The following is a 20,405-nucleotide window of genomic DNA, read 5'->3' as shown; positions in this document are numbered from 1 at the left end:
AAGCACAGGCAGAGGTGCCTGTATGCTCTGTCACTTATAGGACAGAGAGGGCTATATGGGGGCATGCAGGGCATGCGTCCAAGGAAACATCTCAACACGGGTGATTAGCCAGAGGTAACATGGGCCTGATTCTCCTCTAAGTTATACTAATTGTGGCAAACTGCTGGCACTACTATGATGGGTCTCACACTTTCTTATCTTGGGGGGGGGGGTTAATGTTTCTTGTCCCTGAACAAGTGGGGAGGGATAGCTCAGTGGTTTGAGCATTGGCCTGCTAAACCCAGGGTTGTGAGTTCATTCCTTGAGGGGGCCATTTAGGGATCCAGGGCAAAAATTGGGGATTGGTCCAGCTTTGAGCAGGGGGTTGGACTAGATGACCTCCTGAGGTCCCTTCCAACCCTGATATTCTACGATTTCTATGAACTGGAGTATTAACTGCCCCACTAGTGTCCTAGAGGAGGGGAGTGGAGAGGGAGAGACCTGGGCCTGCCCTCTACTCCGGGTCCCTGCCCAGAGGCCCTAGGGATAGCGGTAAACCACTTGAACCACTTCCTTCCCCTGGGCTACTTCCCTCTCCTGCCCTTCAGCTTGTGGGGCTTCCTGCCCTCCCTCTGCACAAACCAGGTGCCCCTTTACCTAGGGTCTTGGTCTTCTTAGCTCACCGCAGCACTTCTCCAAACTCTCCTCTGCTTCCCCCCAAACTGCTCTCTGCTCCAACACCAATCCACTTGGCTTCAACTCCTCCTAACTGCTCTCTGCTCCAACACCAATCCACTCGGCTTCAACTCCTCCTCTTGTCTGATTGAAGCGGGGGGGTTATCAGGTGACTGGCTTCAGGTGCTTTAATTAATCTATAGCAAACTTTCTTCCCTCTACAGAGAATAAGGCTCCCTTCTAACACTCTCCTGCTGCCCTCTGGCCATGCTGTACCACATAATGTAACATCATACACAGGAGAGCAGCTCCTGATTTACACCAGTGAAAACAGAGTCAGACCTATGGAGTTCGGTGTCAAGGGTTCATCGTCAGTTCCAGAAATGCAGGATCTTTCCCACTGGGACAGCACCTCACAGGCATCTTATTCGAGGGGGAAGGATTTCACAGCTTGCACAGGCAGTCATGAGACAAGGTTACAGGGGCTCGATGGCCCACAGAGGGGAGAATCAGAGGCAAGCTGCTGGGATAGTGAGACAGACACAGGGGTTTCTATTCTATATGGAATCAGGACCAGCTGAGGTGCTCACCCACAGCCTCCGTTCCCAGCAACAGTCCTCCAGCATGGGGGGGAGGGGGAGAATTTACTGGTGGCTGCCCACCTGGATTGCTGCTCAGCTGGGATTTATGCTGCAATTTTCAGCACTGCTAAATAAAGTCAGCAAAGAAAAAGGAGGGAGGGGGGTGGATGGGTTGCGGTGGCAGCATGGCTCCGAAGCTCCCATCACTCACATCTCCACTAAGTGAATCACAAGGCACTTCCAGCTGTTGGGCTCCAGCCTCCAGTGCCTGAAATGCTTATACCTGGCTTCACTTCACACGGACACGCAGGGTACCTCGAACAGGAAGCCTCCCTGCTTTTACTGCATTGCAGGGGTCAGACTCACTGTGAGCGGACAGGCACAGGGAATGCAAGCAAATGCCCTGGTGCACACAGAGGCCCATGCCCAGATTTGTACAATGTTTCCCAGGTTCCTTGCATCAGCCGAGGGGCAACCCTGCTAACATCTCTCCATCACCCATCAGCACACTTCTCTGCAACCCCTAGGAGAAGCGTGGCAAAGGGCTCTACGAACTAACTGACATGTGAACTAAGGCCCTGATGCAGAAAGGTACTAGAGCACATGAACAGCCCCAGGGAAGCTAGACAAAGTGAAACACATATTTAGGCCTTAATTCTGGAAGGTACTTGACGGCACAATCCTGCAAGGTGCCAAGTAACTCACAGAGTGTGTCTCCTGGGTAGAAGTCAACCAGTGTCGAGGGCACTCGGCAGATCCCATGGAACATTCACTGCATGCTGCAGAATTAAACTCTGTCATGTTCCCACTGAAATAGCAAAATTTCCATTGGACTTCAATGGTAGCCGCATCCCTTCACCATCAGTGAAATGCAGACTGCTCTGACAGCACCACATCAAACAAAATTCAGGGAGAGAGTAATTATGATGGGATAGCCTAGTTTTGGCAATTAATTGATCTTTGACTATTAGCGGTAAATATGCCCAATGGCCTGTGATGGGATGTTAGATGGGGTGGGATCTCAGTTACTACAGAGAATTCTTTCCTGGGTGTCTGGCTGGTGAGTCTTGCCTACATGCTCAGGGTTTAGCTGATTGCCATATTTGGGGTCAGGAAGGAATTTTCCTCCAGGGCAGATTGGCAGAGGCCCTGCGGGTTTTTCGCCTTCCTCTGCAGCGTGGGGAAGGGTCACTTGCTGGAGGATTCTCTGCACCTTGAAGTCTTTAAACCATGATTTGAGGACTTCAATAGCTCAGACATAGGTTAGGGGTTTATTACAGGAGTGGGTGGGTGAGATTCCATGGCCTGTGTTGTGCAGGAGGTCAGGAGACGATCATGATGGTCCCTTCTGACCTTAAAGTCTACGAGTCTCATTTCCCGTACTAGAATGTAGTCAGCTCACTGGGGCTCAAAACCCCAGGTCCCACAAGTGCTGCATGATCTTTAAGGGACCACGAGTGGTCAGGACCACAGTTTTACATCTCGTCAGATCCAGCCCCACTACCATTCTGGTAGATGTGGCTTGGGACTGACTCCAAAGGCACCTGTGAGCTTCCAAGTTCTATTTCCTGAAGCACCTCCTTGCAGTGTGCCACCCAACTACTGACCAGGCCCAATTCCATTTAGCTTGGGCGGTCAGATGGGATCACAGCACTGGATAGGATCTGCAGATAGCAGCTCACTAAGTCTGGATCAGTTCATACACACAGCTGCTCCATAAAGGTCATTTAATTCCTATATCTGTGACACTCCTGCCCACTGGATATTGTTCATCTCTTTGGCTACCTCTTACATTGGTGACAGCCTCTGAGAAGCTCGAAGGATAAACGCTTCTATCCATACTGGTCTCATCCTTTGCTAATCAGCCAACATGCCTTCCCCTCTCCTCCTTGTGCATCTCCTGGAGGTGCTTAAACAGACCCTGGTTTTGTGGTGCTTCCTCTCTTCCCTGTGCCGATGACAGCAGCTCTGGGGCCAGCATGCTAACTGATCCTAATGGGCTAGTGCAAGGATATGAAATATTGCTGAGGGCTAGAGGTGCTGACTAGCTAGTTGCAAAGCCAAGATGGAAATTCACCTCAGCTATATCTGCTTCACAGAGCACCCTGCACAGTAAAGAGGGGGCACTAGTCTATGCGATCCCAGGGCCTGCCAGACAGAAACCCTCTCTCTGGACTTCCTGCTTCACTAAAGAGGACAGTAGAATGCACCATAAAATGCCAGAACTCTTGCTGCTTGCTGTCCTTGGTATTTGTGATGTCACAGGATGCTGCATTATGGGATACCATCAGTGAGCCAGGAAGCACCAAGAGGATATCAAGGGGTGGAATTGTACCTTATAATATGCGGATTCCCTGACTTCCTCGGTGCCTGCCGATTCAGGGGAACATTCTGCACAGAAATCCAGGCTGCTCAGCTTTGCTGTGTGGTTCACCTATAAAACGGTCACTCTTTTGGTTTCTCGGGCACAGCAAGGCGAATTAAATGGATTACACTGAACCAGAAAGGGCAGCAGGGACAGACTCAGAGTTGTTAGCAGCGGCTGGACTGTACAGGTTCAGTTCTCACTCTGGGACATCAGCACCGGATGCCCACAGCAAAGATGGCCCCCCTTGGCCTCCCAGGGTATCTACCCAGAAGGAGAAAACCTTCACTTGCCCCAGCCAGGCCTCTGAAATACTCACTCCTGTGATATTTCAGTAAGACAGTAATTACCAATTAAGCACCTACGAATTATACTGTACCCTGGAAGACTTCGGACTCAGACTTTATTAAGCACAACATACTGTTTACTAAAAAGAAAAGGAGTACTTGCGGCACCTTAGAGACTAACCAATTTATTTGAGCATAAGCTTTCGTGAGCTACAGCTCACTTCATCGGATGCATAAAGATGAAGTGAGCTGTAGCTCACGAAAGCTTATGCTCAAATAAATTGGTTAGTCTCTAAGGTGCCACAAGTACTCCTTTTCTTTTTGCGAATACAGACTAGCACGGCTGCTACTCTGATACTGTTTACTGCCTCCTTCAGAGTATGATTGTTCAAGTTAGCAGCTAAATAGCTAGAATCCAGCTGTCCAACTGTCCAACCATAACCAATTAACCCCTTAATTGCCAAGTGCCATAGAAACAGCACACCAGGAACAATCTGATTCCCAGGCAATCCTACTGCACTACACCCCTCACTATACAATGCCTGCTCCCCCCACCTGCAGCTCCCCTCCCTCTCTCCCGCTGACTGGTAGCCACGGGCAGCTGTGTGGTGTACTGACCGGCCTGCCCTCACTCTGGGCTTCCCAGATCACTGCATTTCCCACTCTCCACCCCACCCCCCACAGCTCAAGCTCTCCTCCAACCCTACACTCCTCCTTCCCATCCCATCCCCCATGCACACAGCTGCTAAATAAATCCAGGCACGTCATCATTCTTGGATTTTTTTTTTTTTTTTTTTTTTTTAAAGTTCCATGATTAAGGAGTTAAGGCAGGTCAAATTCTGCAGCCTGTTTAAACGCACATCTCCTGCCCCTCCTGCCAAGGACTTCCCCCTCCTGAGTAATCTTGGCACAAGCTGGCATGTGCACACTCCAAGGGGAGGGAGGGAAAGCTAAGCAGCACCACTGCCAGCCCGTGGGTCACAGACGAAGGAGAGAGAGAGTCAGCATTCTGCCCACAAGAGACTTAACACTACACATGACAGATGGGGCTTGTCGACTGCTGTGACCGCTCAGCCACCTTACTATGGACAGTGCACTTGCAGACAGCCTATTAAACACACAGAGCAAGCTGAGACACTTCCCCCCGCATCGTCCACGGCTGGCTCCAGCACCCAGACTCGCACTCCAAAGGAGTGGGAAGTGTCTACATGACTACAGTGAACCAGAGCATCGTGAGCTGATTTTATTTGCTCATTAGGAGATTCTCTACTGTCCACGTGCTCTGCATCATGCCTAATTCACCCACCTCCATGGCACCTCGGGGCCGGGGAAGCTGCTGTCTATACGTTGGCAATCCTGATGATCAAGCAGTCTCATGCCAGAGGATGGAATCCCAGGGCTCGTGCTAATTATTTTTTTTAAACACCCCCAGAAGCATTATGTGCTTCTAAATCCATCCCTCTCTGCAGACATACACTAAAGCCACCCGGCAACACAGCTGTGAAAGACTCTTCAAGCAGCTTCCTAGCATGTTAACAACAAGCAGCTATGTTCTGATGAGACTCCCTACTCCAGCCAAGGCTGCGTGACCCTCAGCACAGGGACCAGAATAAGCACACAATTGCCTGTGCACATAACCTCAGTCCCCTAAATTTAGTCTGAATGGAGATACCGCCTCCTCTGGCTCAGGGGAAAGAAGCTGCTGCTTTCCTGCCATTCTGCTTTTGGCCTGCATGGCTATCTGGAGGCACTCTCATCATGCCAAGGGTCAGCTGGAAAGAAACTGCTTGCATCACAATTCAGCCTGGGCAGACCAATGTATAGCTCCCACCAGGCTCTAAGGGGGACCACAATAGCCATTTTCGATGAGATTTTCGAAGACACAAACTCTCACTAACCGTCAATGGGAGTGAGACACCAAACTGATACTGGTGCACCCATTGTCTTTAAAACAAAGGCGGGCGCCTGTGGAAACTACAGGGCCCAGCAAGCACTGCCACTCTGAGCACTGCATGCTGGGAGCTGTAGTCTCCAGGGTCTTACCCACTGCATTGAAGATGAGGGGGGCTGCAATCTGATCTATTGTACACAAGGCAGAGGCAGCTCTCAGGCTCCCAACAGGTTGTCAGGCTGGCCTTCCACAGGACAAACTTTGTGTGGTTCTGGCACCAATCTAACAGCTGTACCTTTCTGTGAAGCTCTGTCAGTATGTCTGGGCATGGGAAGGGAAGTAAACGGCAGGGCAAGGAGGCACGTAGGGTACACCCTGAAACACCAGGGCCACACCCTGTACAGATTTGGGGTGAACCGCCCAGCAAAGACACAGATCTCAAAGTGAATGTGTGCGTAACCTTCCAGTCAGGGGCTGCAGGCACTTTGCTGCTGGATTTGATAACCTGCTATACCAGAGAAGAGCTTCCACCTAGTACAAGCCATCTGTAACACAGGCTCTTTCCCCCTCACCCCCTTCAGTTGGTTTCTTCATAACTCATCATTGACGACTTCAGTTCCACTCCCAGGGATGCAGAGAGAGACCATTTCTGGCATGAATGACGGGATGTTCTGTTAGCTAGTCCTCACCAGCTGCATTATTTGTGCTCTGCTAGTACTGTGCCTGGAGGCCTGGTGAGGCTTGCAGTGGGTCACTGGGCAGCTGTAGTCCTGGGGGAAGGTGCCCTAGCAGTTACTGGGAAGGCTAGGCACTAGAGAGAAGAAGGCTGGAACAATGCAGCGACGAGGCCTCACTCAGAGCAGAGCACAGATGCACAATGTAATCTACAGCCCAACGACTTTTACATTCCAAAAGCACTGATACCTCATTCTCCCAGTCCTGATCAATTTTCTTGTTGTGCCCCCACCCCCAGAACAGTTGCCCTCCCCATCACACTGGCCATCTCACCCTGGATTCAGATGGACCACTTGCAACGGACATGGCCCAGAAGTCTGTTTCCCCCAGGTACAGCAAACAAGCTTGAGATGAGTTGAATGCAGTTCTGACAGAGCCCTTCTATCCCACTCCATGAGCTGCCCAGGGACTCAGGGGCGGGGAAAAATCACTACCTTTTAGATGTTCTTCTGTTGGCTTCTAAATCATCTTGCTAACCAAGACCTGACTTTCCATTCTGTAGGAGCGTAGGTGAGGTCAGACCAGATCACACTTAAATCCAGCATCCTGCCTCCTGCAGCGGCCCATACCTGATGCTTCAAAGCAAAGCAAAAACAACCACTCAACAATCCAAGAAGCTTCCTGCCTGACCCCTGCTGTGATCAGCTGTCACCTCAAAGCCCGCGATTCGGTCACCCTTACCCTTGGCTGCTGGGACACATTGCAGTGGGAGTGCAAGGGTTAACACAGCCAGTTTCTCAGAGGGGCAGACATTCCCCAGCACTCTTCAAGCGCAATATTGGCTCTCTTATTTCCCCAGCCCTTAGCATGACCTCTAGGGAATCTTCCTACCTTTGCCTTCCTTGAAGTGGCTGAACCGTGCCTGGGAGCTCAGCAGGTTCCCCCTTTCTGCTGCCAGCATATTAATTCCATAGTTACTTCTGAGAGACAGCTGTGCACGATGTCTCTCGGCAGCCCCAGAGCTCCTTCGGGATGATCTGCCCTGAAATACTGGTCCACACTTCCGCTCCAAACCTGTTTCCTTTCAGGCAGCAGAGGAGTTTGCAGTGAAACTAATAGAGCTGTTCAGGGGAGACTCAAGAGAGCTCTCTTTTTTTCAGTGCTCGCTCTTCCCCCTCCCGCCAATCCCCTCTCCTTTCCCTGCCCCCCAACCCCTAAGGACTTTTGTCCAGGCATCAATGAGGAGAAATGCATCCAGAATGCTCCAAACCCATCTCCAGACCCCTCCCCAAGGGGGTACAGCAAGCAGTTCCAGTGGCATGGGGGACCCACCAGCTGCCAGAGCAGCTTTCACACACACAGGAGACTGCTTCCTTGATAACCAGCCCACAGCTCTGGACTAGCTCTGGAAGGGATCATGAGGACAGGACCATGGACCTGAGTGTATTCACAACAAAATGCTAACCTGCTTCTGTAAAGCAAAACCATCAAGGCCTCTGCAGGCTGGGAGACAGCCACAGATCTGCATGTACATGCACCTGGGGAGTATCAGATATCACAGCGATGGGTGCAGAAAGAACCTAGAGGAAGTGGCAAAGCCACTGGTCTCTTGCTACACCAATGGTGAGCATCTTGACATTAATACTATATAAAACACAGGCCAGCTGTGCTTTCTCTACTGCACTACAGCAGAGCTCTGTGCTGCCAGAGCCCAGGCAAAGGGTCTCAATATTTGCTTTCAAAATCCAATCCATGGGCTCTAAATGCAACTATTAGATTTTGCACTGGGCTGGCCCTTACCATGCAAGTTCTGAGTCCACATGCAGATTCCTGGGGAGGGCCACAGGAAAGAAAAGTTATAAAACCCTTCCATTGCCCTGGAAAAAGGATACATAGCTTTTCACTTCTAGGTCCTGGCTTGGAATCCCGCCCAGGTTGGTAGGACTCCATTACCACTGGAGGGCTGTTCAGTGACCTACGTGTGGCTCAGTTGAGGCCCCAGTGAACAAGCATCCTCCCTCCCAGAATTCACCCCACCAGGGCCAGAGACACCAGACTCCCTTTTTGTCCCAGGCTAATTGCGAGGGCAGCACAAGGGGGAAGCCTGTCCTGGTGCTGCTGCTGCTACCCGTTTGTGGGCAAACTGAGCGCATCAGTCTCCAGGGCTACCACGCCACCACCAGTCACCAGCACTAAGGTGCATGGACTCCACAACCCTGCCCCACCCCCCAAGTATGTCCTCCGAGCTCTCCACAGCTCCAGAGCAACATGTTCAAAATAGCAACAATTTAAACAACCGAGAGGCTTTGCAGACTAGTGCCCGGGTCAAGTTGCCTGTGTGCTAAACATACAGGTGAGACTGAAAGGCTGGGGATGTCTCAGGAGCAGCTGGGGGGCCACAAGGAAGCCAAGATATCACCCCAAGCACCATGTGTTTCTGAGAGACCTGGCACACACAGAGTTACAACCCAGCATTCCCAGCTAGATGGTATCCGTGGCAACGAGCAACACTCTTACTCCACCAAGTCCCAGCTGAAGTTCAACACCATGGTGATTCCCAGAGGGAATAACAGCGAAGCGCACAGAGCTAAGCCAGACGTGCCCATCTCACTACTAACATAGCACCCGCTGCTGGGGAGGGGGGTCCCAGTACTGGCATTACAGACGGATCCCAGTCAGATGACTGCCCAGAGGGAAGCAGAGAAGAAGTGGAGACCCTGGCCCCATGTCTAGCATGAGCAGGAAGGGTGTCCAGAGACACGCAGGCCATGTCTGTACCATTACGGTTTGGGAGACAGAGTGTCTCTTCCCTGTTCCACACATGGAAACAAGCAGCATAATCTGCTGCAACTCAGACACATCATGAGTCAAACCAGAGCCAGGTCTTCTCCAGCTGCATCTTAGCTCGGGGCCTCTTTGAGCCCGGCCTGAGAGACCTGGAAGCAGTTCGCCAATTCCAGAATCCCCATGCGCACAAGCCGGTTTTGGCTGGCGCTGCACAGAAGTGGCTCCACTCATATCCAGAAGCTCTGGAAATACACCCCTGACATCCCTAACTGAACCTCCCACCTCACAGCACAGTCCCTGGTTTGTGCCGTTCAAATTAAATAGCTCAGAGAACGAGATGAGAAGATGGGAGTTTAGGGGGGTAAAGAGCAGAGGGGAAATAATAAAAAGTTTCTGGCAGGTCTAACCCTGCTCCACGTAGAACTGAGGTGAGGGAGTTCTCAAAAACATGAGCCACCCAGTAGGCAGTTGTGGCCTCTAGGAATGAGGTATTTGGCTCTGTTTGAGTCAGGCCAGAATCAACTGGGTTGCTAGAGAGACTAATGGATCCTGAGAACTCCACACAAAAATTCCGCTACAAAAACACCGGTTAGAGCCAAATTTCCCATATAAGCTTATTTACACAAGACCTGGAGAAATGTCCCAAACTAGTGATCGTATCATTTTTATCTACACAGAGACACGGCTCAAGGTCTGAGCAAACGGGCTGGAAGTCAGGAAACTCATAAGACTGACACAGACTCTGCCACTAAGCGCTTGTCTACACTTGCAGCTGTAGAGAGCTTTGGGTTAAACCAGCCCTCGGAGAGCACACCAGGGAAAGCGCTCCAGTCTGTCCACACTGAGAGCTGAAAGCGCACTAGCGTGGCCACATCTATAGCAGCATTGGGAGCAGTGCATTATGGGCAGCTATCCCAGCATTCAAGTGGCTGCAACGTGCTTTTCAAATGGGGAGGGGGTGGGGTGGAGTGTGTTGTGTGTATGTGGGGGGGGAGAGAGTGGGTTTTGGGGGGGGCTGAGAGTGTGTCAGCACACTGTCTTGTAAGTACAGACCCCCCCTCCTTCCCACGCCTCTCTCTCTCTCTCTCACTCAAAGCAAACATTAGCCGTTTGGTTTTTTACATGGAGCTTTGAAAGGGCCAATTCCACATTCCTCCCGAGTTCACAACAAAGACAAGAGAAGGAGTACTTGTGGCACCTTAGAGACTAACCAATTTATTTGAGCATAAATTGGTTAGTCTCTAAGGTGCCACAAGTACTCCTTTTCTTTTTGCGAATACAGACTAACACGGCTGTTACTCTGAAAAAAGACAAGAGAGGCCACTTCAGTTAATGGGATTATGGGACGTTTCCGGAGGTCAATCAGAGCGCTGTAACGTAAATCCTCATGTACACTGGACCTGCAGGTCTCACCCAGTACAGCAACAGCCGTTAATCCTCTGGTGGAGGTGGAGTATCAGGAGCGCTCCAGCCAGGGAGTTAGAGCGCTCTACGTGCCTTGCCAGTGTGGACGGGGAGTAAGGTAGAGCGCTCTAGGAGGCTTTATTGCAGTGTAACGTGCAAGTGTAGCCAAGCCCTAACTCCTTTCCGTGACTTTGGAAAAGTCACTTCCCCTCTCTGCCTCAAATGTAAAGTGTGAATAGTTTGACCAGCCAACCCTCCCAGCGCCCTTTCGGGGTAAAGCCATTTACATCTCTAAAGTTCCAGCCCCCAAACCTCCACCTCGGGTGACACACATGTGCAGGTACAGCCCACCAGCTTCAATAATGACCAATATAAATTCTGCTAATCTCCCTAAATAAAACCACCCAGTAACCCAGTGCATGGAGACGTGCTGGGACACCAGAGGATGGGAGGGGACCAGAGATTTGGCTGCTTTCCCCCGGTTAATATGCAGAACACCGCTGAGATCAATGATCAGCTAACGGCACCATGTGCAAATTAAGAAATCTGGAGAGTTTACAGCCATCCTTCACCACTTGTTAACACTCCCAATGGCCTTGTAGGCATGTTGAGCAGCAAGGGCAAAAGCACAGAGCCTGCAGAACCCCACCCAGGAGAGCCAATTGTCCAATGCTAGCCAGGCCACTGTGACTGCTCCAGATTTGGTGATGACCATGCTGATCTCTGCAGGACTGGAGAGAACCCCGAAGCAGCTTGTGGCTATAGGTGACAGCACTGCCCAAGCCGCTGCTGGCAGGAGCAGAGGTGGCTGTCTCTCAGCCAACTAACAACAGCTAAGCCAGCTCCTTGCCAAGCAGCCAGCATGATCACTGGCCATAAGGAGGGGAGGTGTTGTCTAGTGGATGAAGCGCAGGAGTGCTCCTGTATTTTAATCCTGGCTTTGGCACACCCAGTCTGTGGACAAATCACTTTACCCCACAACCCCCACTTGTGCGCCTCAGTTTCCCCATATGTAAAATGGAGAGAATACCACCTCCCTTGCAAGGGTGGTGGTCTGACTACTAATGTCTTTTGAGCCAAAAATTCAGTAGAAGTCATGCTCTACTCCCTATAGTGATTGGGGCCCACCAATATTTAATTCAATAAAAGCCTTTTTAAAATGTATTTGATGCTGCAGCAGAATTTTTAGAATTTCTACAGTGCTTGGAAAAGTCAAGAGACTGTGCTGCAGAATTCCGCTCCAGCTTTTCACAGAGCCCAGGGGGCTATGGGCTAGAACAAAACTGGCTGCAGTCGAGGGGACCAGAAAAAACCAAATTCAACTGGGAGTTGTCTCACCACAACCTTCCTCAAAAGAGGAAGATTGGTAACACAGGTGACGAAAAGAAATTTTCAGCGTTAAATTAAATGCATTTTCACAGTGAAATCCGTTCAAACTGCTTCATGAGGTGTCTACACACAGGAGCCACCAGTAAACCACTAAAATACAGTCATCTCTGGGGTATAACACATCAGCTATTTAACAGCACATAGCAACACAACAGATTAGTACAGAAGGTACCATATCAATTACCTTCTGCAATTACAGGGGGGAATTCAGAGAGGCAGAATGCAATTACTCAAGTTTGAACTGAGCAAGAATTTTTTTACCTCTCTTTGTGAAAAATGCCATGAGAATTCACGACAAGCAACCACAACTTCTCTCAAGTCTCACTGCAAAGACAGTCCGGAGCCCTCTAACACCAACCCTAGTTCAATACTGATGGAAGACTGCACCCTAACGAGCCACCAACACCAGCACCTAAATGATCCATAGAAAACTCTCACCCAAGGACTGACTTGGCCTAACTCCATTTAGCTTCCAAGATGTGATGAAATCACAGGCAAAGGCAAATCCAAGCTAATCAGAGATTTCAACAACAGAACAATAAACCTCAAACCCCAGGGGTTCCCACTCTATAGAAGGCACTTAGGTAGCTCCCAGCACCACAGCACCTCGCTAGCTTTAGCAATATACAGCCTCACAACTCCCAGGGAGGCAGGGCAGCGCTGTTACCCCCTCTCCATGATGGGGAACTGAGGCCCAGAGAGGCTAACTGATTTGCCCAACGTCACCCAGGAAACTTACGCAGCGCAGGGCCTTCTCACACCTTCTAAGCCAGCACCCTAACCACTGGGCCACCCTTTTCTTTCCTTCAGGTCCTTCTGTCTTGAGCATAAGAGGAATGCCAAACATGAGGCCTACCCAGTCTGCAGTATCAGCATCTTTAAACACAGTGCCTGCCTCATTCCAGCCTATAAACCCCAAAAGGGGGAACGCACCTTTTCCTCCCTCCCCACCACGCTGCAAGTCTCTGCTCTCCCCCACACTCTACTCACAATCACCACCTACCAAGCAATTTTCTTTGAGTAAACAGATCAGTGTTCATTCAGATTACACAAGCCGGCTAGAGTCCTTTGCTCTGCGCTGGACTACACAGACCAATGTATTATTAGCTCAGAAGCTGGCTGTACCCAGGCAGGAAATCAGCAGGCAAAGTCAAGTCAATCCTAGAACTTCACTCCAGCCTCAGATTGACTGTGCAGTACTGTACTTCCTTCCTGCTCTGCTGGGCTCCAGGGGATAGGACATTCAAAGGCAAGAGCCGACGCCGTCTGCTCGGATTTGTTTTATTTATTTATTTACTTATTAGAAGAGTGTATTCATCCACCCTGCTCTGGATACAGATTAGCTGCCTTTGCTCAATATCGTTGTTCCACAGGCCTCGAGATGGGAACTGTGGGTACTTTGATATATGGATTGAAAGACTGTCTAATTTCATTGGGGCTTCTGAACCTAGCTCTGGAACTGCTGCCTAAAAGCAAATTCTTCCCACGCAAGAACTCCTTGGTGGATCACAACTGGAGATCTTCCTGCCTGCTAGAGCCACAGTCTATCTTTTTTTTTTTTTTTTTTGGTGGGGGGGGAAGGGGGCTATTTCTGTACTGCTGCTCTAGCGGGAAACACACAGCTCTCATACAGTCCCCTAACAAGACACCGGCTTTATCTCTTGGAAACCAGTTGTTCCTCCTCTTGAACACCACTTCCATCACACCTTTTCCACCATGCAGGCTGACCAGTTAGGAAATTTACATCCATGCTCCAGTATCCCACAATGCACCACCTCACCACACAGGTTCTCAAGTCCTCAAAAATCTGAATCAAATGCTGCACTGAATTAGATCAGTCAGATCTTCTACAAGAGTAGCACACATTGCCTTTTGGTATCACGCAGGCCCACGAGCAGCAGACCGGCTCAGCCCGGCGGGCCCTGGCTCCTGCCTCTCCAGCGTATGCCACTCAGAAGTTTCAGCCGGAGGATGAACGGTTGTTTGTGCCATTGTTTCTCTCCCCTGTGAGAGGTTTGGAAATTCAGTTTCAGAACCCTGATATGCAGTATAGATGAGAAGCAAGCATTTAAACTGGGAGAAGAACAACTGTTGCACAGACATAGAAGGTACACACTTGAAATCTAAACAAGCTAACAGGAGGCCATCCCCAGAGGCTGGTGGCACAGCCATAACGGCACAGACTACATGACATGGCCTTTTTAAAGCCCCCTGGAGCACTGCTGGGAATCTGGTCACACGGCCGAGAGCAAAGGTAACAAATGATTAAATTACACAGTTGCCAGCTTATAGGAAACCCAAGGCAGAGCTGCGAAGGAGCACAGCATGAAATTGTTTGCCCCAGAGTCTCCCCGTGTCTGTGCCAGCAAGACCCAGATGTCACGAAGCAGGGCAAAAAAACTCACTGGGGTTTACAGCAGTGGGCAAAAGACAGGTACACGACATACACAAACACTGTCATCACAGCAAACACTTTCAGAGTGAAGCCAGAAGAGCTCAGAGACGCTTGGAAGCAAGCTGCTACTCCTACAGTCTCTATACAGACTCAGGCTGGTACAGTCACCCTACAAGCCGAGAAGCTATAAAAAGCAAGCATTAATCAGAGGCTCAAATATTATTAGCACAAAACACAGCAGCCTTTATAGCCAAGGCTCCCCGGGCAGCACACTGTTAGATGCTTTCAACATACCTCTCAACCTGCAAGAGACTAAATATAGGACACCAGCCACCTAATAGGAGGAAAAATCTTAATTGCAAGCAGCTCACGGGGAGAAAAGATAGTGGGACGTATAGTGATTCAGCTGCAGTTTGATCTGCAGATCTCGCTGGAGCTGGGGGGATTGGTGATGTGGGACAAGTTCCCCTCGGAGGTAATTGTCTCTGAGGCCGGTTTGGTTTTTGGTGTCTGATTTTTATTTTCCTCTTGTTATTTCTTGCCAAGGGCAGAAGCACAAAAACACCATATCTCGCTCTTAGGAATTCATGGACTTTTGCTGCTTATCCCCACCAACCTGGAGTCATAATCCTCCATTTGTGATACTGTCATCACTTCTATAGCAACCAGTTGGGAAGTCACAAGTAAGAAGAGGGGCCATATGCAGCAGGACCAGGGCCAATGCTTAAAGGAATCGAGAGCCCGTTCTCATGAAGGCAGCTTTGCAATTAAAAGGAGCAGGGAAATTTGGGATAGACATGCACAAGGTTTTCCTTGAGACATCAGCTGCTCTTTAAAAAGGACCCAGCCTGGCCCTACTGATGTCAATAGGAATTTGGCCCCAGATTTCAACTGGACCAAGATCTGGCCTCAGTAAAGCTAACTCAGCACCAGGGCCAAGCAGGGCAGAAGGTAATTTAGCCCCAAATTACTGTCCTGGGTTCAGGGCACAGCTGAGAGGTATGCAATCAGGCTTCTTCCCCTTTTCTTACCTTCGTGCCCGGTGCTGTAAGTGCTGATGCTGCCGTGTTATAAGGGCACTTTCCCAAACAGGGCCACTGTGGCTACTCCTATACCAGCTCGCAACCGGGTGCCCCGGGTAGGGTGGGCTAGTGAAGCCATGGTCCGACTCCGTCTCTGCGGCCAGCGATGAGGCAGAGCTTCCCATGGTTCCCCCCTACCCAGATCACGCCAAGATTTATCCTAGGTTAGGTCCGAGCCAGTGGAAAGGGGCGAGGTGCTGCGGCATGGACCGGCGTAAAGATCCCAACACTGTAGAAAGGGAGGTCGGTTCTGATCAAAAGAAGGAAAAAAAAAAAAAAAAAAAGGAAAGGAAAGGAAAGGAAGAGAAAGAAACAAGGTATGATATAGATCACCGCCACTGGGATTCCCAAAACCTGCTAATGAACTCTCTGAACAAGACAGTTCCAGAGTTTATTGGGGATGGGGAGGTTTTGTTTTAACAGGCCAGTCCATCCCAGTCTGGAGGTGGGAGACACAGGGTGGTTTCATAGAGGCTTCCTTTGGCTAAACACCCTAGACTCCTAGCTCCCTAAATTTGGGGGGCAGCTATACCACACCCAGCTGTACTCTGGGTGTGATTGGCAATGCCTGTGGACACCTACTCTACTGTTCCCAACCCACCAGGAAGTGCAGTTGGTGTAAGACAACCGAGCAGAGCCAAGCACAGAGGATTGTCATTAAGATAAAGGAATCTAAGGATAAACCATAGAGTCCCAATCACAACGCCTGAAGCACCAGCTCTTGGGAACGACTAGCACAGAAAGGGTTTCTGAAGGCCCCAAACTCTGAAAATCTGACAAGCCAATTACGTCAACCCTGAAAAGTAGGACTTGTCTGTTTGTCTAGAGCAGTGGTTCTCAAATTTTTTTTTACTGGTGACCCCTTTCACACAGCAAGCCTCTGAGTGCGACTCCCCTTTATAAATTAAAAACACATTTTTAATATATTTAACACCATTATAAATGCTGGAGGCAAAGCGGGGTTTGGGGTGGAGGCTGACAGCTCGCAACCCCCCATGTAATAGCCTCGTGACCCCCTGAGGGGTCCTGACCCCTAGTTTGAGAACCCCTGGTCTAGGGCAAGGAAGTGTTTTTTGTTTTTTTTAAAGGAATAAAGTTTCATTCCTTTTTTTCAGCATCATCATACTAAAAGGGATGGCAAGCAGATTTTGTGCCTAGGCTGGTAAATTTTCCTCAACCATTTTTTGCATAGTGGAATGAAATGTGAAACATTTACACCCTTCCAGGTAGACTAGATTTCTAACAAACATTCAACAACAACAAAAAGGGACAGCCCTTCTTCTTTCTTGTTCTTCCAATTTTCACAATTTACTGCATCAAACTTCCACAAAATAGAAGTATAGGAACATTTACTTTCTCATTTGGTCTTCAAAGACTATATTATATTACACACAGACACACACCTTTTCTTAAGGAAAAATAAAGATCTTACAGTCTGGATTTGTGTAAGAAGGAAAAGGATCAAGAGAACATTTATCAGAGTAAAAAAGAAGAAACAAGGAGGGGGAAAAATTTCACAGCAGAGCTTATTCAATTACCCACCAGGATTTGCAGAGGCGAATGAATTGTAGGAAGACCTTCATGAAGAAGCTGCTTAGTACAATAAAAGACTGAAACAAAGACTGTAAAATACAGTTTTTCATTCCCAGGATTGTTCCAGGGATCAAGAAAGGTCTCGGTGGATAGCAGACCCCAGAACACTGGAGCTCTTGCCACAGGTGCAGTTTTGCTAGAAGCTTAGCACCAAAACTAAATGTATTAGTTATTAAATGGATATTATTAACCACCTTTTAAATGGTTTCTTCTTTATTCTCTATGGTCTGTAATGATCGGTTAAAAAAAAAAAAAAGTCTGAGAATAATTATTTCTTTGCCCTTCCTTGACTTTTGTCTCCCTAATTGGCCAGCACAGATTCTGTGCATCTGCATTACCAAAAGGCAGCACGGCTCTGGTACATTGCTGCCAACACGAGAAATTCATTGATTATTGGGGGACTGGCAAAAATGGTCCCTTGTTTTTTCCTTCAATAACTGCCATCTGAGTAGTTAAGTTGTAAGAAGTTATATTTTCCCTCCAGGGGGTGGGGGGAGGTAGAATAAAAAAAAAAAAAAAAAAAAAAAGAGGACATTTCTCCTAAGATTAGTATAATTTTAAAGGTAGGTCAGATTTGAGACATGGTCTGTTTTGCATCTGCCTCAGCTGTTGATAACTTCAACAGTGCTACTCTCCTATATGTTCCAGCAGCCACTTTGGCTAAACAGCTGAAGGGACAGAGAATGTTTGGCACATGACCTATAGTGCTGGTAGGCTGAAACTTTTTTCCCCTCCATGATTCAAATTTTAAAAGACAAGAGGGAAATTGAGATCAGAAAAATGCAGACACTAATGATTCACCAAATTAAAACACAAGCAAAGGATGGGAAGGAAATCTAACATTAAAAATCTTTCTGAGCACAGAGTTGCACAACCAGATAAAGCAACTCAACAGTCTCATTTGAAACCATTTCCTCAGCAACTCACCCAAGTTGAAAAGGCCACGCCACTCCTCTTCCCCCTTCTATAAGAGAAAGCCTCAGGGACATGCAAGTTTTAACTCCCCAGACTCTGCTAGGTGGAAGACAAGTTAGCAATGATGCAAGCAGCTGGCATCCAGCATATTACTGCTGCCCTGTCCCATTCCTCCTCCCCTGCCCCTCCAGGTCTGTTACAGGAAGTCTGATCAGCCACCCTGAATACAAATGTATTTTGGGAAACAGAGATGATGGAATCCTGGTTTAATACTACTCAGTAAACCTCTGTGGTGGGTGGAGTTGGGTGAAGGAAGGGATCTATATATAGGGTCAGGATAACCTAGCTAAGCTGGAGCTGTCTCTAACTCTATTTGGGCTACTTTTCTGTCAGCACTGTGAAATCGGATTGCTTTGGGCAAAGCATTAAATCCCGCATCTTGGGCTGGACCTCTCAGCACTAAGAATGGCCCTCCCTTTAACCAACAGGAAACCCTGTTATTAAAAAAATGTGAGATCCAGTTTGCAAACAAGCAAGAGCAGGATCGTAGTGTCGGCATTGGATGCCTCCTCATTTCAACTTTATGCAGAACTCATGCCGGCTCCCATGTCTAGAACAGTGGTGGTCAGGGAATGGCTTAATAATCCAACCCACCATTTGCCCTTCAGAAAAATAAGTGGTGTTTTTTAAAAATGAATGCAAGTTCTAATAATTACATGCTACTTTACATGGGTATTTAGCCATGATTAGTTAATTCTTTGCAGCAGTGTGAAAACAGGTAAAGTGCAATATAAGTACTGAATATTAAGGGTCTCGCATTCAGTGATTTGTAAAACTCCAAAGGTGGAGAGGGCACACAGAAGGGTAAATAATGTGTGTTAAATATATTTAGCAAGTGATACAGCAAGCCACAGAAAACTTCACACAGGTGGAGGGGAGAAAACAAACACAGGCTTCCACTCCCTAGTTAGGAAATTCCTGGACATCTGGAGCTGGGGGACAGCAGATTTTTCCTCCTAGTGAAGAAGGCACTTCTTCTATTGATCTTATTTGTATCGATTTCATTTGCTCCAGGACACAGGGGCAACACAAGGAAGAATGGGGTGGGGGTTAGCTAGTAGAAATGAATAGTTAAGCACCTATGTGTTTTCTTTGAGGGTTTTAAAGTGCAGTAATGACTAGGTTTGGAGTGGTACAGTTAATTGCTCCGGAAATACTGTTTTCAAAACAAACTGATTTGATTTTTGGAAGTAAATTACCCCTATCACCACTCCCTCACATACCCTCTATCACCCACTTATCACCACTCGCTCACACATCCCAACCCAAAGCCACCAGCAGCAGCCTCCAGAAGAAGTGAGCCAGTCAGCCAGCCGGCAGGCAGGCACTCACAGCGCGGGAGGACCCAGGGGTGAAGCTCTCCCATGAAGGGCACTCTCCGGCCAGCCCAGAGCAGCAGGCGGCGGGATCGCTGCAGCAATGCCAGCTCCGGGGGTCACGCCGCTGCGAAGCCGATCCCGACCAGGCGTGCACGAGGCTCCGCTTCTCGCTCACACAGTGGCTCGGGTCGGCACGCCGGCTCCCGGGAAGAAAAGCGAAGCGGGCTCCGGAGCTACCGGTGGGCGGCTGGTAGCGTTCCGGGGCTCCCAGCGAAGAGTGGCCGCGCTGAGCTCCTGCCCCGCTAGGGAGACAGCGCGCCCGGGGCAACGCAACAGCCCAGCGCGGTCCGCACCGACCCCGCCTCGCTCGCTCCCGCCGCTGCCCAGCCCGGGGTGGGGTCGCTCCGCTCACCCGCCTTTCGGCAGCAGCCGCTCCGAGCCCGCGGGGGGCGCAGGGAGGCGGGGGGCACCCTCTTCCCCACAAACTGTGTGCCGGCTGGGGGAGGTGGAGCCTCTGGCAGTGCCCTGGGATGGCAGCTGCAACTGCCCGGCCACCTCGCCTCGCACGGGAGATCCCCCCGGCCGCCTACCCCTCTCCCGGGAAGAGCAGCGTGCAGCGCCGGACACGCGGCGCAAGGGACTCGCTACCCGGCAGGAGGAAACGGGAGAGCGCAGGGCTGGCCCCACAACGCTGTGCTCGCAGGCTGAGCCCAGGGTCCGAATGGCTCACAGCTCGCACTGCGGTTCCCAAGCCGGAGCAGATGCTTCCAGCCCCAGGGCCAGCTGCGCACCACCTTGGAAACAAAGCGCGATGCCAGGGGGGCAGCGAGGGGGTGTATTTCACGCCTGCAAGATTTAGCGTCACACAGTGATGGGTGTAAGGGAGTGCACAGCTACTGGGGGTATGCTCAGTGACAGATTCAGAGTTAGTGGGACCCTGTGTGCAGCTTCATTTTTGGGGACCTAGCCAATTCTCTCATCTCCCCCCCCCCACACACCCCATTTTCC

The 20,405-nt window shown here is 49.7% G+C and overlaps 1 protein-coding gene across 5 annotated transcripts in view; it reads right to left on the bottom strand.

Annotated features, from left to right (window-relative positions):
- The window catches only part of CAPN15 (calpain 15), a 94,541-nt gene that overhangs the window by 54,760 nt on the left and 19,376 nt on the right, over positions 1-20,405 (bottom strand). For 2 of the 5 annotated variants that reach the window (XM_037910613.2, XM_043523610.1), the window contains exon 2: positions 15,460-15,760. The exons of 1 other annotated variant lie outside the window; for it this stretch is intronic. In XM_037910613.2, the coding sequence (XP_037766541.1) occupies positions 15,460-15,635 (176 nt within the window). In that variant the 5' untranslated portion in view covers positions 15,636-15,760. Of the gene's footprint in view, positions 1-14,722; positions 14,763-15,459; positions 15,761-18,030; positions 18,115-20,405 lie in introns of those variants that run through there. 2 more of the 5 variants (XM_037910612.2, XM_037910615.2) reach the window with 2 other exon arrangements.

Source organism: Chelonia mydas, chromosome 10 (genome assembly GCF_015237465.2).
Source record: "Chelonia mydas isolate rCheMyd1 chromosome 10, rCheMyd1.pri.v2, whole genome shotgun sequence".
Taxonomy (NCBI): Eukaryota; Metazoa; Chordata; order Testudines; family Cheloniidae; genus Chelonia; species Chelonia mydas.
Note: the sequence above shows the minus strand (reverse complement) of the source record. Positions and strands in the feature narration are given on the sequence as shown.